Source organism: Coregonus clupeaformis, chromosome 10 (genome assembly GCF_020615455.1).
Source record: "Coregonus clupeaformis isolate EN_2021a chromosome 10, ASM2061545v1, whole genome shotgun sequence".
In the NCBI taxonomy this organism is placed as follows: domain Eukaryota; kingdom Metazoa; phylum Chordata; class Actinopteri; order Salmoniformes; family Salmonidae; genus Coregonus; species Coregonus clupeaformis.
This window is the reverse complement of record NC_059201.1, coordinates 45,062,429-45,087,995: the sequence shown is the minus strand read 5'-3', so window position 1 is coordinate 45,087,995 and position 25,567 is coordinate 45,062,429. Positions and strand designations below refer to the sequence as shown.

Sequence of the window (25,567 nt, the reverse complement as noted above, 5' to 3'; positions counted from 1 at the left end):
ATCGCAGTGCTAACTGTGACACTAGAGATCCTGGTTCGAATCCAGGCTCTGTCGCAGCCGGCCGCGACCGGGAGACTCATGGGCGGCGCACAATTGGCCCAGCGTCGTCCAGGGTAGGGGAGGGAATGGCCGGCAGGGATGTAGCTCAGTTGATAGAGCATGGCGTTTGCAACGCCAGGGTTGTGGGTTCGATTCCCACGGGGGGCCAGTATAAAAAAATATATATATGTGTTCACTAACTGTAAGTCGCTCTGGATAAGAGCGTCTGCTAAATGACTAAAATGTAAGTGTGTGTGTCAGTGTGTGTTTTTGTATGCGTGTCTAGAATAGAGCTGGGACGATAAAACAAAAATTATCGACAACAATCTCAGAAGAAAAGGCCATGATATTCAAATGTCTCGTTAATTAAGGCTTTGCTACCAGAGGGGGGTTAGATGTTTGTGTTGGGGGAAGTGAAACATTTGCATTATCCCCACAGGGGGTATGTCAACAGAATCGCTAGAGCACCAACTCTACGGCACTAAACACTGTTCTTTCTGCCTCCAAAACGAACTACCTCAGCACTTCTTCCTCAACTATTTGGACACATATTTACAACAGAGGCGATTGTCATTTATGGAAATATAATAGCATATTGTAACTTCATCCTTCATGGCAAGTTACACAAAACACAAAAATAACTCTAAATCTAGTAAACAACAGCCGTTGGGTCTAACTCGTCCAGGAAAAGGCGTGGTCCGTCTAACTGTAGTTACTTCCTGTGATATGATGCCAACATGCTAATGTCATGACATCATGTAAATGCTTCCCTGCTTACGTCTCCAGACTCCAACACTGGGATGACTGCCATCTGAAATGTGCCTCTGTAATAAGGATGTGACAAATGATAAGAAAAATGCATAAAATTCCACGTCAATTCACAATGCAGAATAATGGTCCTATTTGGTACAGTATGTATAACCGCTAGTTATATCAATCGCATCCATATACAGTGCATTCGGCCCTGCCGAAACCACCCAGAGAACATTTGAGCTGATCCCAGTGACTGCTGCAAAATCTGCACCAAAACAGACATGCACAAGGACAGTAACTAAACACATGAACACATACACACACAATCCCCAAGGCAGAGAGTCTCTCAGCCTCTGCATTACAGTAGGCCCTCAGGGACGGATATGTCTCAAAGCGTTAAAGTGGAAAAAACAAACATCATCACTTCTATGATTTAATGAGGAGGCTGTTCACTCAGAATAAGAGCGGCTGAACTATCGGAGTGAGACGCTTGGCCGGCTGCTCTATGCGCCTAGTAATACAACAACAATGATATCAAATCAACAGAAATCAGCTCAGTGTTTTGGCTTGTGTTGTTAAGTGTGTGTGTGTGTTCTGTTCCACCCTTCCTTCTAACCTGGACTCAGGGGTAGACGTAACATAGTACATGTAAATCCAGGACACCCCAAGTAGTATGATATGTTACGTTTCGTATGGTATGTCTTAATGTGTGGATGTCCATAATCCATTTCGTATGAAGTTACAAATTACAATCTATACGATATGTTACGAATTGCAATTCATACATGTTACGAATTTGCAAAACATATGATATGTTAAGAATTCCAATTTGTTGTGGCTAACGTTAGCTAGGCTAGGGGTTAGGGGTTAAGGTTAGGGTTAAGCAAGGCAGTACGGTCCGGTACGGCGTCCCGGCAAAATAAATAGTGGGGGTACGCCATACCGGTAAAACAGGAGCCTATCACAATATTGAAAACAAAATGTCAAGAAAAAAAACTGTAGGCTGGGGCCTCCCGAGTGAAGCAGCAGTCTAAGGCACTGCATCGCAGAGGCATCACTACAGATCCCAGGCTGTGTCGCAGCAGACCACGACCGGGAGACCCATGAGGAGGTGCACAATTGGCCCAGCGTCGTCTGGGTTAGGGGAGGGTTTGGCCGGACGAGATGTCCTTGTCCCATCGCACTCTAGCGACTCCTTGTGGCAGGCCGGGCACATGCACGCTGACTTCGGTCGCCAGTTGTACAGTGTTTCCTCTGACACATTAGTGTGGCTGGCATCCGGGTTAAGTGAGCATTGTGTCAAGAAGCAGTGCGACTTGGCAGGGTCATGTTTCGGAGGACACATGGCTCTCGACCTTCGCCTCTCCCGAGTCCGTACTGGAGTTGTACTGATGGGACAAGACTGTAAATACCAATTGGATACCACAAAATTGGGGAGAAAAAAAAAAGAGGTAAAAAAAAAAGAGAAAAAATAATTGAAAACTGTAGGCTATTACACCATTATTTATCATTACTGCATGTCAGAGGCATGAAAAATGAGCGAATGGACTTGAAAACGGGTGGTATAGCCTATGCTCCAACATGCGATGTGGTTCGACGAGAACACTGATATTTTTTCAAGTCAGAGATGAGTCGCCAACACTGAAACGCGCGCGGACAGCAGTGGACGCATAAATTCAAAATGTCATTTCACTTTTTGGTGTTTTATGTAAAATATGTCTCTTTGGAAATATGTTACGAGTGGATGAACGTGCACAGTTAGCCTAGTAAATGAGCCCTTTGAAGTGATTTTTTCACAATCAGATGAAAACATCATGACTGGTTGTGTTTATGCCACAATTAAAATAGATTCTATATGTAATGAACAAAAATATAAATGCAAAATCATGAGCTGAAATAAAAGATCCCAGAAATGTTCCATACATACAAAAAGCTTATTTCTCTCAAATGTTGTGCACAAATGTGTTTACATCCCTGTTAGTGAGCATTTCTCCTTTGCCAAAATAATCCATCCACCTGACAGGTGTAGAATATCAAGAAGCTGATTAAACAGCATGATCATTAAAACAGCTGCACCTTGTGTTGAGGACAATAAAAGGCCACTAAAAATGTGCAGTTTTGTCACACAACAATGCCACAGACGTCTCAAGTTGAGGGAGTGTGCAATTGGCATGCTGAGTGCAGGAATGTCCACCAGAGCTGTTGCCAGATAAATTAATGTTAATTTCTCTACCATAAGCCGCCTCTAACCACACCAGCCCAGGACTTACCCATCCAGCTTCTTCACCTGCGTGATCGTCTGAGACCAGCCACCCAGACATCTGACGAAACTGTGGGTTTGCACTATCAAAGAATTTCAGCAAAAACTGTCGGAAACAGTTGGCAGACAGCATGTAGGGCGTCATTTGGGCGAGCGGTTTGCGGATGTCAACGTTGTGAACAGAGTGCCCCATAGTGGTGGTGGGGTTATGGTATAGGCAGGCATAAGCTACGGACAACGAACAAAATAGCATTTTATCAATGGTAATTTGAATACACAGAGATACCGTGACGAGATCCTGAGGCCCATTGTCGTGCCATTCATCCGCCGCCATCACCTCATGTTTCAGCATGATAATGCACGGCCCCATGTCGCAAGGTTCTGTACAAAATTCCTGGAAGCTGAAAATGTCCCAGTTCTTCCATGTCCTGCATACTCAGACATGTCACCCATTGAGCATGTTTGGGATGGTCTGGATCAACGTGTACGACAGTGTGTTCCAGTTCCCGCCTATGCATAGCCATTGAAGAGGAGTGGGACAACAGTCCACGGTCCAAATCAACAGCCTGATCAACTCTATGCGAAGGAGATGTGTCGTGCTGCATGAGGCAAACACCAGATACTGAACTGGTTTTCTGATCCTGATCCAAGCATATACCTTTTTTTAAAGGTATATGTGACCAACAGATGCATATCTGTATTCCCAGTAATGTGAAATCCATAGATTAGGGCCTAATGAATTTATTTCAATTGACTGATTTCCTTATGAACCGTAACTAAGTAAAATCTTTGAAAATTGTTGCATTTTGCGTTTATATATTTTTGTTCAGTGTAGTTCTATGATTAGGCCAATAAAAAATGTTGAGGGCCAAAACGCAAGAGCGTGCACCCATAGGAGGTCCTGTACCGGGAAGAAATTAAATCTACTTTCAACCCTGGGATGAAGGTTAAGGTTAGGAATTACATTAAAGGGCTAGCTAACATGCTAAGTAGTTGCAAAGTAGCTAAGTAGTAGTAAGTAGTTGAAAAGATGCTAAGTAGTAGTAAGTAGTTGCAAAGTTGCTAGTTGTCCGTGATGAGATTCGAACACACAAACTTTGGGTTGCTAGAAGTTTGTGTTATATGACCAACCATCCTACTTTCGTTTGCGTTAAGTAACCTTCAGTCTAATGCAACCATACCAAACGTAACATAGCATACTACTTTGAGTGTCCCGGATTTACATTTACTATGTTACATATAGTCTATTAGACCAGGCTGTTCCTTCACGTGCCCTTACAAGTGGATTTTTACAGTCAGAGACAAGCACATCTCGGGTTCTCAGGATAAGATGTTTACACTCGTCCCTCATGCAATACCCATGACTTGTGTTGATGACGAATGCACTTACAGTTGAAGTCGGAAGTTTACATACACCTTAGCCAAATACATATAAATTCAGTTTTTCACAATTCCTGACATTTCATCCTAGTAAAATTGCCCTGTCTTAGGTCAGTTAGGATCACAACTTTATTTTAAGAATGTGAAATGTCAGAATAATAGTAGAGAGAATGATTTATTTAAGCTTTTATTGCTTTCATCACATTCCCAGCGGGTCAGAAGTTACTCACTCAATTTGTATTTGGTAGCATTGCCTTTAAATTGTTTAACTTGGGTCAAACGTTTCGGGTAGCCTTTCACAAGCTTCCCACAATAAGTTGGGTGAATTTTGGCCCATTCCTCCTGACAGAGCTGGTGTAAATGAGTCAGGTTTGTAGGCCTTGCTCGCACACGCTTTTTCAGTTCTGCCCACAAATGTTCTATAGGATTGAGGTCAGGGCTTTGTGATGGCCACTCCAATACCTTGACTGTGTTGTCCTTAAGCCATTTTGCCACAACTTTGGATGTATGCTTGGGGTCATTGTCCATTTGGAAGACCCATTTGCGACCGAGCTTGAACTTCCTGACTGATGTCTTGAGATGTTGCTTCAATATATCCACATAATTTTCCTTCCTCATGATGCCATCTATTTTGTGAAGTGCACCAGTCCCTCCTGCAGCAAAGCACCCCGACAGCATGATGCTGCCACCCCCGTTCTTCACGGTTGGGATGGTGTTCTTCGGCTTGCAAGCTACCCCCTTTTTCCTCCAAACATAACGATGGTCATTATGGCCAAACAGTTCTATTTTTGTTTCATCAGACCAGAGGACATTTCTCCAAAAAGTACGATCTTTGTCCTCATGTGCAGTTGCAAACCGTAGTCTGGTTTTTTATGGCATTATTAGAGCAGTGGCTTCTTCCTTGCTGAGCGGCCTTTCAGGTTATGTCGATATAGGACTCCTTTTACTGTGGATATAGATACTTTTGTACCTGTTTCCTCCAACATCTTCACAAGGTCCTTTGCTGTTGTTCTGGGATTGATTTGCACTTTTCACACCAAAGTACGTTCATCTCTAGGAGACAGAACGCGTCTCCTTCCTGAGCGGTACGACGGCTGCGTGGTCCCATGGTGTTTATACTTGCGTACTATTGTTTGTACAGATGAACATGGTACCTTCAGGCGTTTGGAAATTGCTCCCAAGGATGAACCAGACTTGTGGAGGTCTAAAAAAAAATAATTCTGAGGTCTTGGCTGATTTCTTTGGATTTTCCCATGATGTCAAGCAAAGAGGCACTGAGTTTGAAGGTAAGCCTTGAAATACATCCACAGGTACACCTCCAATTGACTCAAATGATGTCAATTAGCCTATCAGAAGCTTCTAAAGCCATGACATCATTTTCTGGAATTTTCCAAGCTGTTTAAAGGCACAGTCAATTTAGTGTATGTAAACTTCTGATCCACTGGAATTGTGATACAGTGAATTATAAGTGAAATTATCTGTCTGTAAACAATTGTTGGAAAAATTACTTGTGTCATGCACAAAGTAGATGTCCTAACCGACTTGCCAAAACTATAGTTTGTTAACAAGAAATTTGTGGAGTGGTTGAAAAAATAGTTTTAATGACTCCAACCTAAGTGTATGTAAACTTCCGACTTCAACTGTAGCTACTGAACTGTGTACTCGATGCGCTTAGCTTCCAGCAAGATAATTCTACAGATCTCCACTTCATTCCAACTTGCATCAGTGGAAAGTATATCCCCTCAGGTGACTGTGTAATGAGTACCATAACTAATAACCTCATGTTGATCGTAATATATTACTTGTGTTGGGGAGGAATGCACTTAGCTACTGAACTGTGTACTCAATGCTCGTAGCTTCCAGCAAGATCTTTCTACAGTCCATTCCAATGTTGATCGGAATCTTTAATTCATCCATGTTCAGGGGTTAGGCCTAATACATGTGCGCTGCTGAAGTCAAACGTAGCAAATTAACGAGTAGCCTACAGATACTTTGAGCAATTTTAAGTCTGCTGTTGCTTTGGTGATATTTATTTAAATTAAAATCAAACAATCATAGTAGGCAGGGTTTTTTACTTGTCCAGTTCAGGGGTTCTCATCTGGCTTCAAAGATAAGTTGGGTTGACCAAGGCAAGCCAAGCCAAACTATTTGGGGGTGTTTCTACGAGGACTGTGATATTCCTGAAAAACGTGCTTTCCACAAGGTGAGTCCAAGTGTCACTAACCTTCATAGCCAGTCTTTGGACAATTCATCTTTCTGGAGGGAACACAATAGTTTCTACATCTGCATTGCTTGCTGTTTGGAGTTTTAGGCTGGGTTTCTGTATAAGCAATTGTGACATCTGCTGATGTAAAAAGGACTTTATAAATGAATTTGATTGAATAGTTAGCATAAATCACCTCAATCTGGTTCAAAGACTGAGAGCTTGTGTGCATCTCTTTGAGCTTCCCACTGATAAAGTATGGTACATTCTGTTTCTGTTTCAGCATGTCTACCCATTAAGCTAGTCTTTTTACGATAGGGCCTAATGTCAAGCACCCTTTTCAAAGTACAGTATCCAACATGTCCCCAATTAAATGTAACATGAGAGAATAACTAACTGATCTTCAATAGAAAAATGTGTATTTCGATCAATGTGTCCAATTACTTTCAATACCTCAGTCTTATTGATCCCTTTGGCTTTCAATTAAATTATTAACTACCTCTCAATATGCAGGTCAGGGATAGGAGAGAGGAGAGAGAGGCAGAGATGGGACAGGAGGAAGAATGATCCCTTTCTGATTTCATTATATTGGCAGCCACTCAATCACTATGGAGCTCAGGCCTCATTAGGCATGAGGGAAGCTGCCACTCCAAAGAACGAAATACACGTTCATGCATTGCACAAACAATGTCTGTAGGCTGTATACAAGAGCTCCTTAAGGTACTGTGAGTGTGTGTGCGATTGCGCACATTAGAGGCTTTTTGCAGTCTAATCTAAGTCTGTCAGACTGATTGAAGTTTCACATCAGAACACTTTGTATATACAGGTTCAACCTTTTCCCTGTCAGCAACTAATAGGATGGAGAACACACAACAACTTAAGGAGAAACACAGAAACACACACACACACACACACACACTCATGGGACGGAGAGCACACGCAGACACGCAGCCGTGCACATAAACACTTCACAATGTCTTACACACAGCCAAGACACGAACGCACAATACCAGGTTAAATGGATGTATACTATACATTACAAAGTGCACCTATTGAATTTCCAAATCTCCTTAAATATCACTTTCTCATGCGGTTTAAATAAGAAACTCTTTCATGTAAAAAATATAGCAATGGAACAAACAGAATTCCAAAACAAAGGACAATCATGTCATCGGAAAACGGTCAGCGCTATCCGGTATCCTTGGGACGTCCCTACCATAAACCCTACCTAACCCCTATAACCCTAACCATTTTAAATTTCAACTTCAATGGGGTAGGGACATCCCAAGGATCCCGGATAACACGGACCATCGGAAAACCCAACAAGACTCTATTTCGTTCTAGCCTCCTTTAAACAATGAGTGGGAAACGGATTCAGTGTTGACGGTTACATTATCAGAAAGGCATGTCACTATGCTCAACTCTCTCAGCAGGGCTGTGCGATATCAAAATAATCTGGAACCTTCTAAACACAGCCAACATCAATGGACTTTTGCATCCCAGGACAACATAGGGTAGATCAAATCAACAGGGGCAAAACAGTGGTAACCTACCTGAAAAAAGCCAAATATAACATGTGCCTTTTCACTTCAGACATGCATTTAATAAGACAGTGGTTCTGTGCACTGTACTCCTGCTGTACATGACTGGCCCCTTGATTTGTATTTGTTTCAGTATTTTGAAAAGCTTACTTTTTGCTTTCTCGTCCGTACAGAGAACAGTTTGGATTACTGTGAGTACCAAATCCTCCATGTCCCTTCAATCACTCCATTGTTTGATGTGAGGGAAGGCAAAACAACTAGTGAATGACCATAGACATGAACACTGCCTTGTTTAAACATGGGACGAAAAACTGTAGTTTGGTTTCAGCTTTGCTATAATAATATAGTGAGAAAGATTATACCTATCAAACCCAAATCAATAGAGGGGTTACTGTGTTAGAATATGTTGATACAGCAAGAGAAAAAGGATTTAGCAGAGAAAGGCAATACAGTAGCAGAAGAAAGGAAAATAACAGAGAAAACAATTATCACTGACAAGAATGTGTGCGATCTCCCCATAGCATTCCATCACAACAACACATCCTATAAAATACAGCTGACACACATTGAAAATTAACACATGAACATTACAATTTGGGATATAGCCACAATAAAAGGACACAAATTATATGGGCACTGTGTATTTAAAATTCCAAGTGATATCTATAGTGATTGAATTATATTTTGTAAGAATCAGTCAATAGACAACTTGAGACTGAGAAAGGGAAGGATGTATATCACGTAAAGCCCTGCCAGAGAATGGACTCTCTATACTCCCCTCTCCCCAGCCCAGATCAGTAGATACTGACTCTTCAGCCGTAAGTACAGCTGCCTTGACAGCTCACGTCAGGGAGAGATTGTTTAAGAGAAGGATGGAGGGATGGAGGAGGGGATGGAGGGATGGAGGACAGTTATTGATATGGTTGAGTCCTTGAGTGCAGCGGTATTCGTCCTTTAGTGACAGTGCCTTATTGCCTGGACATTCATCACGGTTCTAATGAAGCTCGAGGAGAGTGGATGGAACACAGTGCATGTTTTCCTGGCTACAGTATGGCTCTACTCTCTCCCTGTCTGAGGGGTATACTACAAAGCAGAATCAATGAGTTAGCCAGCTAACTTGCCTAAATATTCTGAAATAACTTCATATATTTTTGAAAAGATACGCTTGGAATGGGTAGGGTCTTATATACTCAACAAACAAAAAACACATCAAAGTTAAGCTTTCTTAATGACCCAGAAAATCAATAATTATTTATGTTTGTTTATCAAAGTTAGCTGGCTAAGTAATTGATTCTGCTTTGTAGTATACCCCTCTGGACCTGTATAAACCGTACCAGAGCAGGAGCACTGAATGATCTAGGATCAGTTTTGCCTTTTAGATCATCATGAATAATATTATATGGACATGGGGATCAGGACTCCTACTCTGAGACACTTTATGAATACTGTACATGATCTGAATGTGTCCCAGACAGTACCAGAATAATCCTGCTTTTCTTCCTCATCTCTGTGCTGATGATTGGACAGGTGATGGGATGCGGTGCAAACCAGATGTGACCAGAGGGATAAGGTGATCATCTTGACCAGGGTTAGGGAGTAATTGATTACATGAAAATGAAAACTCAAATCAGTTACAGAACCAGCAAAAATATTGTAATCAGATTACAGATACTTCTGAAAAACTAGATGATTACTTCTTGGATTGGAATCAGAAAGGATGCATTGAAAAAAGGTGCAAGTTTAAGTTTGTTCCACCTGAGCGAGTCTGACCAAAAGTCAGTGGCCACTATGATGACACACACAAATGCGTAATGGATCATTTTTGTCTTCTTCTAATGCCTCTTAAGGGGAAAGTAATAAATAAATAGTTACTGAAAGTATTCAGATTACATTAACTCAAGTTTGGGTAATGAAAATAGTACGTTACTAATTACAATTTTGGATAGGTAACTAGTAACTACCTGATTATATTCAGAAAGTAACCTACCAAACTGATCTTGACAGATAAATATTCCGGATGGTTGGATTTACTCAGTTCCATGTGGCTGTGAGTAACCTGCTAATAGGACCTGTGACAGATAGGACACAGCATATGGAAACTGCAACCATGTAGCTATGCTGTTTGAACTTGAGCATTGTTGTTTAAGTTAGCACATCCATGGCAGCAGCATCATTAGTGTCTGTCCAGTGGGCTGGGCTCCTCCCGGATTCATCCTATAAAATGTAATTACTGCCTCATCTCTCATATACTGAACAAAAATATAAACACAACAATTTCAACTATTTTACTGAGTTACAGTTCATAAGGAAACCCGTCAATTGAAATAAATTCATTAGGCCCTAATCTATGGATTTCACATGACTGGGCAGGGGTGCAGCCATGGGGGGCCTGGGAGGGCATAGGCCCACCCACTGGGGAGCCAGGCCCAGCCAATCAGAATGAATTATTCCCCACAAAAGGGCTCTATTACAGACAGAAATACTCCTCAGTTTCATCAGCTGTCCGGGGGGCTGGTCTCAGACCATCCCGTAGGTGAAGAAGCCGGATGTGGAGGTCCTGGGCTGGCATGGTTATACGTGGTCTGCGGTTGTGAGGCAAGTTGGACGCACTGCCAAATTCTCTAGAACGAAATTGTAGGCGGCTTATGGTAGAGAAATGAACATTAAATTCTCTGGCAACAGCTCTGTTGGACATTCCTGCAGGCAGCATGTCAATTGCACGCTCCCTCAAAACTTGAGACATATGTGGCATTGTGTTGTGTGACAAAACTGCACATTTTAGAGTGGCCTTTTATTGTCCCCAGCACAAGGTGCACCTGTGTAATCATCATGCTGTTTAATCAGCTTCTTGATATGCCATACCTGTCAGGTGGATGGATTATCTTGGCAAATAAGAAATGCTCACTAACAGGGATGTAAACAAATTTGTGCACAACATTTGAGAGAAATAAGCTTTTTGTGCATATGGAACATTTCTGGAATCTTTTATTTCAGCTCATGAAACATGGGACCAACACTTTATTTGTATATTTATTTAGTCATTTAGCAGGCGCTCTTATCCAGAACGACTTACAGGAGCAATTAGGGTTAAGTGCCTTGCTCAAGGGCACATCGACAGATTTCTCACCTAGTCAGCTCGGGGATTAGAACCAGCGACCTTTCGGTTACTGGCACACCGCTCTTAACCACTAAGCTACCTGCCGCCCTATAGATTTATAGGTGCGGTACAGAGGTAAATGGAACGCAGACTGTGGGGGATGGAAGAAGGATGCCGGATTGGCGCACATCGTCCAATCCGTCATGATTGATTTATTGTAACAGGACCGATTTAGAAGTTGTCCCTTTTCAGGTGTAGAAGTGACTGCTAAATGCTAACTCCCGTTCGTACAAGCTGGTAGCATAGCTAGCATACAGAAATTTGTGGTGGTATTCAAAGTCGTTTTTAACTGTAATGCAGTTTATTGGTGACGAGGACATGAACATGTATTGGGGTTGACATCCAAACAATCATTATACTCCGATTTTTACCTCAACATAGTGTGAAATACACATATAAACAATTGCCAAAAAATTTAGCCATATTTTTCTGGGGGGCAATGATGAGATTCGGGATCTTTCCCCAAAGCGTTTCCATGGCATTTCCATTGTTCGAGTTCGATTGACCTCTTTACCGCATGTATCTCTCGGCCTGAGGAATAGCTCCTCTAGGACCCACTGTACAATCACAATGGAAAACTATTACAGGATTGACTACTGAATCTCAAAAAGTGACTTGTTTAGCCTTCTATACTGCTACTGAGGACAGCAAAGAAGAGCTGAGTTTAACTCAGAGTGCAGCTGTGCAGAGAACAGGTCACTGCATTAATAACATTATTGTAATATTATAACAATGTAGCTAATAAGCTGACTTGCATGCTTTATTTACAGTTCACAATGGGAGTATGTAACTTTCCATCAAGGTCATCAAAATGGTACTCTGTTTAATCTAGAAACCAAAGGTTGCAACAATGTAATGTCATGAGTGCATCCCCTTGAATTGCTCCATTAAGTTTTTGTGTACTTAAAAAGGAGAATGTTGCTTTTTTACAACCATTTTTTTTTTTTTTTAAGTATATAAATGGCATGTTAATTGTTTTTGAGAGACTTACCCTTTCCTCATCCTCGTTGTGCAGTACAGGGAGGTCTGAAAAAACATGAACAAATGCTCCAAAAAACACCCAAATATGTCCTTACAGAAAAGCTCTCAGTATAGTGGTGCAGGTCTTTAGATATTGTACACATGAAATTGTGTCATTCCGAACTTTATCCACAATGATATATTCAATTTTATTGAGACTTGAGCGATACCTTTCCATCCATTCTAGAAGCAGGCTACACAGAGAATGGAACAGCAGGAGAGAGGAAACAGCTCGAGTCACACAAAATGGAATAAAACGTTGCGAATAAAGTTCGCAACGACACAATTTCATGTGTACAACATCTAAAGACCAGCATCACTACACTGAGTCCTTTCCCGTTTCTATTGCCGCGTTCAAAACAACTGGGAACTCGGAAATCTCAGACTTCTGACTTCAGTGCGTTCAAGACAACTGGGAACTTCTTTTTGAACGGTCATCCAACTCGGAATTCTATGTCGGAAGCCCATATAAACTCCGACTTTCCAACCTGAATATCACTTACGTCATGATTTTACCTCGTTTCCCCACCCCAGAGTTCCCCAGTTATCTTTAAAGCACCATAAAAGGACATATTTGGGTGTTTTAGAGCATTTGTTCATGTTTTTTCAGAGCCCACGTACTGCACAAAGAAGATGAGGAAGTGATTTGCTGGTTGGGGTAAGTTTCTCAAAAACAAATGAAATTGCAAAAAAAGTACCCTTCTATAACATGTCATTTACATCACATCAAAAAAATAGATTTGGTTGTAAAAAAGCAAACTTCTCCTTTAAAGAGATTTTCCATACATTTTGTATAACTTCAGCCAATAGTTTTGAAAGTAGCGTTCACAAGCAAAAACGGGTCCCTGATAATTGTGCACAACGTTATCACGTCATTGTTCTCGAGCCTCTGTGGCGTGTGCCCAAAAAGAGAAAAAGATAACTCTGGTGTTTATATGGTGTGGAAGTTGGGTGTGCATGTTGGGCTCACCCCGCAACCTCATTGGACACCATGCCGCCTGCCAATCAACATTGTCCATCACAATTGGTTGTTGCAGGTCAGTTCCCGACTTCCGTAGTTGCATGCATGAACAGTACGGCAAACGACAAGCGAATGTGAAAATGTAATTTTCTACAATGGAAAAGTTATAGTTATATTTTTACATTTTAGTCATTTAGCAGACGCTCTTATCCAGAGCGACTTACTATTAGTGAGTGCATACATTTTTCATACTGGCCCCCCTGTGGGGCATCAAATGTCCTACTCCTTGAAAGTTGTGTATTGATTATGTATAGCATTTGCCTATGCCTATGCGATGAATGATGATCACTGGCAATCAACTGCAGTGTTGGAGTATTACCCCATATCATGGAATACTTGTGTGAACATTTATAAAGGACAAAAGGTAGACACATGGAATTACTTGATTTGGATGGATGGTCAACACAACAGAAAAGTGGGCCGATATTTTCTTGCCTAAAAAGTGGGTGAAGGTTTGCTTCAGTATGCATTTCTCGAATGCATCAATATGTGTGTTGTGTCGTGATTGGTGATGGACACGTGGCTGGTAAAAACCTTATAGCATACTTTGCAATATATTCCAACATTTACCAGTGACACCATTTAGGAGCTAAAGTTTTTCTGATCGGGTTGACAATTATCTTCTAAATGTATTTGTGTGGCTACAATGCCATCTTTAGCGCAAAACATTTTCTGTTTTGCAAAGACATTTATTGAAAAAGAGAAATTGAACTACTACCACGGTCTAATAGCTCTAACTTATAATTTCGGATGCATTCTAACTTCTGTTGTATGGATTTGATTGACGTATTCAATATATTTTCGCTGTTATCAAAATAACTAATGTTAAGCGCATGCTGTTACTCATCACACTTGCTTCAGAGCGCACGTTCACTACATGACAGGAACAAGCGCATAATCTCATGCAGTAAATGAAGGCAGGTTAGAACGTAAGGATTCTGTGGCATTTTCCGCTGAGAGAAGACTGTAGATCGTTTATTATGCATGTATGAGCCACACATTGACACGTCAAGTCCAAAACGTGAGGTTTAAAAAACAATGAGGTAGGCTAGTTTTAAAGGCTATATGCACTCAAACATGCCATTATTTTGTGTTTTGCACTCAGAATTATAGCCTAGCCTATCAAAGTGCTAGGCTCTGATGAACCATTAAAACCTTGGCTCTGGACGGCCATGCGCAAGGACCGCGGGAATTTAGGAGACGTGAACCTCCTCCTCTCTGGGCACCAGCCTGGTTCCAGTCCCGCTGTTACATCACTGCATGTGTGTGCATCAGACCTGCCAAAGCACCGGACAGACACCGCTGCCCTGTCACACCTTCTGTAGGCTACATGCGCCAAGCATCCCTCAAAAACTGCTCAGTTGCTTTACTGAAACCGTTTCATAGCCTAATATTTCCCATGTGTGGTTACAACGAGTTAAACATGAAAGACTCATTCTTCTCCATTGAAACTAATGTCAATCTTTTCATTTCATCCCATGTTGAAATTTCAGCCAATTTTAGCAATCACATTATGAGTGATTCTTCACGAAACCCAGACAAAAAAAGACCATGATTTGGGAGATTTTCACAAAATGTAATCCATAGAATAGTCCTTTGTAGGAAGGATTGTTAACACATATCTGACATTTGTATCTCAAAGCATAATTAAGAAATAATTAATCAAAGTTCACATATTTATGTCATTTTGGCCTTACCCAGGCCTCTTTAAGACTGCAAAATGTTTCATTTGTAGATGCTACAAATAAATACAATTGTCATATGAAGCTTTACCACTTGCTCTGCAATATGAGTAGTATTTGATAAAAAATAAATAAAATAAAAATTATATATATATATATATATATATATATATACACACACACACACACAAAATGAATTTATGAATATTGAAAAATATAAACATGAATATTGAAAGTGTACCATTGTTGATTTGGCTAACTTTTCAATATATTGTTGAACATAATATACTCTACGGGCATATCAAAGTTCCAGAATGGGATCTCTGCTAGTTTTAAAAGTTAGGGTCCATTTTTATACAGAGTAATTTGCATTGTAGGCAATGTAACCAATCACAGCACTCCTTTTACTTGCATCATTGCACATTCTGCAAATCACCAGCAGAGGGAAGACCATTTTAAATCCATTTTCACATTCACTCTGCTGGTAATGCTTACAAATTGGATCATAACTCTCAAAGTAGCAGAGATCCCACTCTGGAACTTTGATATGCCCGTAGAGCAGGGATCATCAACTAGATTCAGCTAATGGGCCGATTACTTCTTGAGCGGATGATCGGGGGGACAGAACATAGTGACAAATAATTAGTAGACTGCAAATTGACTGCAAGAATCCCAAACAGATACAATGTTTGGCTAAAACGTAATCATTTTAAAGCTTGCTTATACGAATCTAGTTGATGTATACGGTCACAAGTTTCTCTATTATGCATGGGAATACTTGGGAACAGATTTCTTAAATAAAAATCACTTGGAGCTGATTTCCTGGTGTTTTTATGTCCAAAAAAGTAAAAACGGGGGCCAAATAAAACCACTCGCGGGCCGAATGCCTCCAGGAACCCTTCCTTAGAGTATATTATGTTTAACAATATATTTTTAAAAGATTGCCAAATCTAAAATAGTATATTTTCAATATTCAGGTTTATATTTTTCTATATTCATACATGAATGTAAAATAATAAGTTATTGAAAACAAAATACTACTGATATTACAGAGCAAGCGGTAAAGCTTCACCAACAAACTATCATGGTCCAAACACATCAAGACAGTCGTGAAGAGTGCACGACAAAGGAGACTGAAAAGATTTGGCATGGGTCCTCAGATCCTCAAAAAGTTATACAGCAGCACCATCGAGAGCATCCTGACTGGTTGCATCACTGCCTGGTAGGGCAACTGCTCGGCCTCCGACCGCAAGGCACTACAGAGGGTAGTGCGTACAGCCCAGTACATCACTGGGAACAAGCTTCCTGCCATCCAGGACCTCTATACCAGGCAGTGTCAGAGGAAGGCCCTCAAAATTGTCAAAGACTCCAGCCACCCTAGTCATAGACTGTTCTCTCTGCTACCGCACGGCAAGCGGTACCGGAGTGCCAAGTCTAGGTCCAAAGGGCTTCTTAACAGCTTCCACACCCAAGCCATAAGACTCCTGAACAGCTAATCAAATGGCTACCTGGATTATTTGCATTGTCGTCCCCCCACCCCCTCTTTTACGCTGCTGCTACTACTCTGTTTATTATCTATGCATAGTCACTTTAACTCCACCTACATGTACATATTACCTCAATTACCTTGACTAACCAGTGCCCCCGCACATTGACTCTGTACCGGTACCCCCTGTATATAGCCTCCCTACTGTTATTCTTACTGTTATTTTACAGCTATTGTTTACTTAACACTTATTTTTCTTAAAACTGCATTGTTAGTTAAGGGCTTGCAAGTAAGCATTTCACTGTAAGGCCTACACCTGTTGTATTTGGCACATGTGACAAATACAATTTGATTTGATTTGTTTGCTTTGTAGCACCTACAGATGTAGTCTGATTAATCAGGCTGTAATACACAATTAATTGGTATATACAGCATGAAACGAATTCCTGCAAAATCGTGTAAATGTTCCTTACAAGCCAGAATGCTGAATAAATTACATTTAACTTTACTGGTTGGATGTCTGTGCCATTCATCTGCTCGAAATTTGAGACAAAATATCCACAGGAAAGTATTGTTTACCCAACTTTTTAGACTCCAGTCCATAATGTTTAATCTGTAGTCGTCTGAATAATCAGGCTGTAATACATAATTAATACACAATTAATTTATGACATATTTATCCAAAATGTCATAAATACGGCAATTTTTATAAATTATTTCTCAATTATGCAATTAGATACAAATGTCAAATATATGTCAACAATCCTTCCTCCAAATGACTATTCTATGGATTACATTTCATGAAACCCCTCAAAATCATGTGCTTTTTTTGTCTGGGTTTCGTGAGGAATCACTTATGTATGTAGGATGAATATGTCATCTTCCATGCAGCAGTAGCTAGCAGCAGCAAGTCTTCTCGTCCTGTTATCATTTCGTGATTGGGGCAAAATTGGCAATGTTATTTCCCTGGTCTTGATTATACGACAAAATATGGAAGAACATTGTTGCCTACATATGCACGACACACACTGCAGTGAACATTTTCAAATATTTTACAATATTGCAAACCATGCAACGACTTACCAGGATGACAGTCGGTAAACACGGCCAATGCTGAACAAATTATGGGTAAGGTCCACCAGTGACTTGGTTCCAGTATTCTCCGCATGTCAGAATACTCATCGAGAGCAATAAGAAGGCACCGGGTGACAAAGTTTGAGGTCTACAAAATTACATAAACTTGATTGCAGAAAACAGACGTTAGCACATAGGACGCAAACCCAACTCCAGTGCCAGATGGAGTGTAGTTTGATGGCAATTCACTTAAACCAATTAAGCATCTGTTTCGAGGAATATCTATGGCTGTGAACCGCAGAAAAATAGTTTTGTCACAGTCGGCCACATGCACCCAAGCTTTCTTTCTACATTCCCAAAGTGAATGCTAGAGGTGAAAGCCAACGAGCCCCGACTCAATTTTGTCAATTTGAGGAAAAAATGGTCGAAGAATAGGCTACTGATTATGTTCGTCCATTCAGCGGTGACCCGCGGCGCCACTTATGAATGTAGAGAGAATGTTGCAAAGGCAGTGCTGGAAGCGTTCCATCACAGACTTTCTAAACCTACTGAACTGTCTTTGGTTTCATTCTTCCATCCAGGAAGTAGCGGCATGCATGTGAGTGTTCTGGCGGACCGTTTAGAATAGAGCGAGCTGTACGGGGCGGGAGGTAAAATCTGAGCTCAGGACGCTGGATCCTAGCGCCGAAGGAAAGCTGTAGTTCTCTAAAAAGCCTACAGCAGCGCCAAAACAATTGTGTCAAGTTTTTCTATTTCACTACAACAACAAAAAAACAGGCTCTGTCAGTTGAGTGGGTTATTATATAAATGTACTTTAACAATCATATTCGTGTTTTGGATTATTTCGATTATGTCTAAAAATTGCTTGTTGTCTATCCTACATATCCATAATGGACATGGGGTTGTCAATAGTTTTGAGTAATATACACACAAAAAAAGTTATTTATGGGCATCTTTGGCTTTAGGCTAGAATCTGAATACTGTACAGTACGTTATTTATTCCACCTACTAATGTATGCTACTTGTAGACTGCGTTTACAATTATGATATTTTTTTCCCTAATAGTTTTTTTGACCAATCAGATCAGCTCTGGATAAGATCTGATTTGAAAAGATCTGCTGTGATTGCTCAAAAGGCCAATTAGTGTATAAAAGATTTGGGCTGCCTGTGTAAACACAGCCTACTAAACACGGACCAAAATGTAGGCCTACTGAATAATGTGCAAACTTTGCCCACTAGAGGGAGAATTTATAACAGATAAACCAATACCATCAAAGGCTGCACTGAAATCTAACAATACAGCTACAACTATCATCTTATTATCCATTTATTTTAACCATTCATCAGTCATCTTATTCAGTGCAGAACAAGTTGAGTGCCCTTTTCTATATGCATGCTGAAAGTCAGTGATTAACTTGTTCTCTGACAAATAGCATTGTATTTGGTCAGACACAATTCTCTCCATCAGTTTACTAAGAGCAGGCAGCAAACTGTTTGGCCGGCTGTTAGAGCCAGCAAAGGATGCTTTACTATTTTTAGGCTGTGGAATTACTTTAGATCCTTCCATGCCTGTGGACACACACACTCCTTTAGGCATTGTTTAACGATATAGCAAATAGGAGTGGCAATACAGTCTGCTACCATTGTCAATAGTTTCCCATCAAGGTTGTCTATACCTGGTGGCTTATCTTTATTGATGGATAACAATCGTTTTTTCACCTCTCCCACACTAACTTGACCAAATTCAAAACAGCAATCCTTCTCTTTCATTATTAGATTTTTTTATTTTTAAATATGATGGTTCACGGTTCAATGTTGTCATTTCACTTCTGAGTCATTCCACTTTACTAGTGAAATAGTAATTGAAATTATTGGCAATATCAACTTCAATGAACGATGGAGATTAATTGGGTTTTCTGCCCATGATATCATTTAAGGTACTCCAAAGTATTTTTCCATTGTGTTTTGTGTCATTTATCTTGGTTTGGTATTATAATTTATTATTCTTTGCTATTTTTAGTTACAACATTTCTCAATTGACACTATGTCGACCAATCAGCTGAGCAGCCTGACTTGTTTGCCACTTCTTTTGCATCATTTCTTTGAACAATACAAATTTTCAATTCATCATCAACCCAGAGGGCTCTAACAGTTCTCACAGTTAATATTTTAATAGGTGCATACTTGTCAAGTATTGGCATGAATCATTTTACAAATACTTCCAGTGCTGCATCTGGATTCACTTCCATACACATCAGACCAACATACATTTTTTACATCTTCAACAAAAGAGTCCTGAGAATTATTTTTGGATGATCTCTTATAAATTACCTTTGGCAGTTTGGCTTTCCTTGTTATTGCCACAATGTTATGGTCAATACAGCCAATGGGAACTGATATTGCTTTGGCGCAAAGCTCTGCAGCATTAGTGAGGATATGATGAATACAAGTGGATGTTACAGATCCAACACTATTGGTATGCACTCTAGTTGGTTGAGTGATAACCTGGGTCATATTACAGGCATTAGTCACAGTTAGAAGTTTCCTCTTAAGAGGACAGCTAGTTGCTAAACCGTCAATGTTCAGGTCACCCAGAAAATAGACCTCTCTGTTAACATCATCACATTATCAAGCATTGCACACATTTTATCCAAATACTGACTGATAGCACTTTCGTAGATATAGTTTATATTAATATGGGCTACTCTTAGCCCTTTCCTGGGTAGCTTATCGGAGACAGACATAATATGGATAAAAAAATTATAAGTAAAATAAAAACTTTCTTTAGCTAATAGTCACTCAATCAAGCGCTTGTGATTGTCAGTTGGTGTATGTGTGTAAATGTGCAGTGAGTATACCAAACATTAGGAACTCCTTCCTAATATTGAGTTGCACCCCCTAACGCTAGTATTTCACGCAATTCTAGCCAGCACAGCTCTCAGGGCTGTTGGAAACACCAACAAATAGCAGGGATTTAAACAGCCACAAGCCAGGTACTATCCGCTGTCACAAGGGCTAACCGCTTCACCGGCTGTGTTCAAACTGTCAAGGAAACCTGGCTAGCTTGATAGATAGCAGTTAGGCTAACTGCTTCGCCATGCAGCAGATCTTCAGAATTCAGGGTTAGGCAGATATTAGCGGTTGCAGCAACTGAGTATATTTAGAACAAAGAGATCACATTCATAATATGTTCGGCTTCCATCAGAGCTAGTATTATTCTGCCATCTGTGTCATCTAGTTTGCATAGTAATGCCATTTGAAATCTTGAAATTCATTCCAAAATCAGTTAAATCAGTGATATCACAATTAACTTATACACCGCAATGCACTTGACCCTGCTGTCTTGCTGACATGGTCCACACTGTCCTCAATACCAAATTCCTAGGGGGATTGATGAATACTGGGTAATTCAATCAGACCTAATTTGTTGTATTCATGTACACATAATCATCATTCCTGTACTTTTACATCTTGTAGAGAGAGCATATTGTTTCATGGTGGTGCTTTTGTGCTTTTTCCAACCCACCCAGAACCATTATGAATATGACCCTCAGGAGACCCCATAGTGTGATGGTCCCTTCCTTTTCCAGACTCCTACTGTCAGAGCTGTGAATGGAATACTTTAGCACCAATTATCACCCTGACTATAATCAGGTATGAGTGGGTATTGATCAGAGAGGTCTGTGAGACACAGTGTGACACACCCCAGCTCCACAGCACCACAGACAGAGGCTGTGTCCCAATTGGCATCCTATTTCCTACATAGTGCAGTACTTTTGACCAGGACCCATAGGGAAAAAGGTGCAATTTGGGACGCAGACACAGAGACAGAAAAGGTGGAAATCAGCAGGGGTCTGGGAGTACGTATCCAGCTGGACATTTAATTTGAGGAATCCGATTAAATTCCTCATTTAATTACCCTGTTCTCAGCGGGGCTGTTGAGGACTATCACAAGGGCCCTCTGCTTTTAATGTGGGACATCTGCCTCCTCCTCTATTAAAAGCATGCCTCCGTGCTTCAGCTCTCACAAGGTACAGCTTCCTCACTCTGCGTCCCAGGTCCTCTTCTCCAAAGCCTGCATCTCACACACACGGTTTCCCAGTCTGCTTCTCAGGCTCTCTCTTCTCCTTACACTCCTTTGCTTTTGTCTGCCTCTCATGCCTTCATCTCCTCCCACGCAGCCTCCTCAGTCTGCCTCCTAGATCCTCCTCTCTTCTCACACTTATCCAAAGGTGGAACACCACACCAACACAAACACCATGTGTACTCCCGAGTGGCGCAGTGGTCTAAGGCACTGCATCGCAGTGCTAGCTGTGCCACTAGAGATCCTGGTTTGAATCCAGGCTCTGTCGTAGCCGGCCGCGACCGGGAGATCCATGGGGCGGCGCGCACAATTGGCCCAGCGTCGTCCAGGGTAGGGGTGGGAATGGCCGGCAGGGGATGTAGCTCAGTTGGTAGAGCATGGCGTTTGCAACGCCAGGGTTGTGGGTTAGATAAAATAATGCATGCACTAACTGTAAGTCGCTCTGGATAAGAGCGTCTGCTAAAATTTAAATGTAGGCCCCTCAGACTGCCTCCTAGGCCCTCCTCTAAAAGCCTGCCTCACACACGGCTTCCTCAGCACTCCTCTCCTCATACTCCTCCAGGTTTGTTGGACCATAACACCAGTTGTAGCCACTGACCCAAAGCCCTGTAATCCTGTGGGCAACCGTGCTGAGGGATCTAGTGTAATCCTTTAAGGACCCATAACGATCCCAGTCTGGGGTACAGTAGGTTACTACAGTAAACCACCCAGCCAGTCAGCCAGCCCGCAACCCTGTCTGGGATAATGTTCTGAACCACTTAGCTAACACCTTGAAGATCAAAGGGGCAATTTCAGGATGCAACTCTGAACTGGCATGAGGTCCAGTTCATGATCCTGTGATTCGGTTTGTGATGCTTGTTTAGTAATATGCAGCATACATTGTGTATACCGTCCTGATTCAAACCCTGCCACTTATACTTTACATACCCCTGTGATCTTTGAATCCCAGCCTTGTTTTATGTGTAGACTTCTCTTCTCCTTCTCTTCTCTCCCCTATGCCTGCTTCCTCCTCTCTAAGACTCTAAGACTGGGTGCCGATGATCAAGTTTTTACATCAGTGCTGGGGGAGTTTATTTTTTATCTATGAAATCTCTTTCTCTTTTCCTCTCTCTCTCTTCCACCCTCCCTTCCTCTTTCATTCACCTCTCTCTCACCTACCTTATAGCCATATATATGGTACGTCATTATTATTTTTTCAAACAATTTCACGTTCACGGTTGGTACATAATGTATGACTGCGTTCATCAAGTATGTACCATTTATTCAGGCTATGGGTAAATTGTGGGTTGGAAATGTTTTCACATTTGTATCCTATTTCTTCCAAACTTTCAGCACACATGTCTTCCAACATATGTCAGGTAGACATACACTGAGAGGACAAAACATTAGGAACACCTGCTCGTTCCATGACAGACTGACCAGGTGAAAGCTATGATCCCTTACTGATGTCACTTGTTAAATCCACTTCAATCAGTGTAGATGAAGGGGAGGAGACAGATTAAAGGATTTTTAAGCCTTGAGACAATTGAGACATGGATTGTGTATGTGTGCCATTCAGAGGGTGAATGGGCAAGACAAAATATTGAAGTTCCTTTGAACGAGGTATGAGAGTAGGTGCCAGGTGCACAGGTTTGAGAGTGTGAAGAACTGCAACGCTGCTGGGTTTTTCACGCTCAACAGTTTCCCGTGTGTATCAAGAATGGTCCACCACACAAAGGACATCCAGCCAACTTGACACAACTGTGGGAAGCATTGGCCAGCATCCCTGTGGAATGCTTTCGACACCTTGTAGAGTCCACGCCCCGACAAATTGAGGCTGTTCTGAGGGCAAAAGTGAGTGAAACTCAATATTAGGAAGGTGTTCCTAATGTTTTGTAAATTCATTGTATATACTACTCACACACTTGGTTTGTATTGCATATTTGAAATATTTACCTGAATTCACCACCCCACTAAATTTGTCACTACTGAAACATAGTGAAAAAGCTGCAATAAAGTTAGAACCATGCACACTAGTGATCATTTTGATTAACATTCTATTGCAAATTAATTTTAGAAATGTTATTGCCGTTACCATTAATTCAGGCCATGACTATATATAATTTATTAAATTCTCTCAATCCTTTGCATTATTTACCGGAGGGCTATATTTTACCCCTAACGCTCTCGAAATAGATTCCTGTTTATATATTTTGTGTGTGTGTGTCTGAGCTTCAGGCTCCAGGTCTATGAGTGACCATCATGTCTATTACTCTACAGTGCATTCGGAAAGTATTCAGACCTCTTTACTTTTTCCACATTTTGTTACGTTACAGCCCTATTCTAAAATGGATTAAATCGTTTTTTTTCTTCTCTTCATCAATCTACACACAATACCCCAAAATGACAAAGCAAAAACTGTTTTTTAGACATTTTTTGAAAATGTATTACAAATAAAAACCGGAAATATCACATTACAAAAGTATTCAGACCCTTTACTCAGTACTTTGTTGAAGCACCTTTGTCAGCGATTACAGACTTGAGTCTTCTTGGGTATGACGCTACAAGCTTGGCACACCTGTATTTGGGGAGTTTCTCCATTCTTCTCTGCAGATCCTCTCAAGCACTGTCAGGTTAGATGGGGAGTGTCGCTGCACAGCTATTTCCAGGTCTCTCCAGAGATGTTTGATCGGGTTCAAGTCCGGGCTCTGGCTGGGCCACTCAAGGACATTCAGAGACTTGTCCCGAAGCCACTCCTGTGTTGTCTTGGCTGTGCTCTTAGGGTCGTTGTCCTGTTGGAAGGTGAACCTTTGCCCCAGTCTGAGGTCCTGAGCGCTCTGGAGCAGGTTTTCATCAAGGACCTCTCTGTACTTTGCTCTGTTCATCTTTCCCTCGATCCTGACTAGTCTCCCAGTCCCTGCCGCTGAAAAACATACCCACAGCATGCTGCTGCCACCAACATGCTTCACCGTAGGGATGGTGCCAGGTTTCTTCCAGATGTGACCCTTGGCATTCAGGCCAAAGAGCTCAATTGTGTTTTCATCAGACCAGAGAATGTTGTTTCTCATGGTCTGAGAGTCTTTAGGTGCCTTCTGGCAAACTCCAAGCGGGCTGTCATGTTCATTTTACTGAGGAGTGGCTTCCGTCTAGCCACTCTACCATAAAGGCCTGATTGGTGGAGTGCTGAAGAGATGGTTATCCTTCTGGAAGGTTCTCCCATCTCCACAGAGGAACTCTAGAGCTCTGTCAGAGTGACCATCGGGTTCTTGGTCACCTCCCTGACCAAGGCCTTTCTCCCCCGATTGCTCAGTTTGGCCCGGCGGCCAGCTCTTGGTAGAGTCTTGGTGGTTCCAAACTTCTTCCATTTAAGAATGATGGAGGCCACTGTGCTCTTGGGGACCTTCAATGCTGCAGACATTTCCTGTCTTGGAGCTCTACGAACAATTCCTTCGACCTCATGGCTTGGTTTTTGCTCTGACATTCACTGTCAACTGTGGGACCTTATATAGACAGGTGTGTGCCTTTTCAAATACTGTCCAATCAATAATTGAGTTGACCATAAGTAGACTCCAATCAAGTTGTAAAAACATCTCAAGGATGATCAATGGAAACAGGATGCACCTGAGCTTAATTTCGAGTCTCATAGCAAAGGATCTGAATACTTATGTACATAAGGTATTTCTGTTTTTTATATTTAAGAAATGTGCAAACATTTCTAAAAACCTGTTTTCGCTTTGTCATTATGGGGGATTGTGTGTAGATTGAGGAACCATATTTTGTTTTTAAATCCATTTTAGAATAAGGCTGTAACTTAACAAAATGTGGAAAAAGTCAAGGGGTCTGAATAATTTCCAAATACACTGTACATGGGACATCATGTTTCATGTT

The 25,567-nt window shown here is 41.2% G+C and overlaps 1 protein-coding gene across 1 annotated transcript in view; it reads right to left on the bottom strand.

The window, feature by feature from the left end:
• The window catches only part of ca16b (carbonic anhydrase XVI b), a 264,663-nt gene extending 246,462 nt beyond the window's left edge, over window positions 1-18,201 (bottom strand). Inside the window, exon 1 of the mRNA XM_041887847.1 lies at window positions 17,626-18,201. Within this exon, the coding sequence (XP_041743781.1) occupies window positions 17,626-17,710 (85 nt within the window). The 5' untranslated portion in view covers window positions 17,711-18,201. The remainder of the gene's footprint in view (window positions 1-17,625) is intronic.
• Between the last annotated feature and the right edge of the window lie 7,366 nt (window positions 18,202-25,567).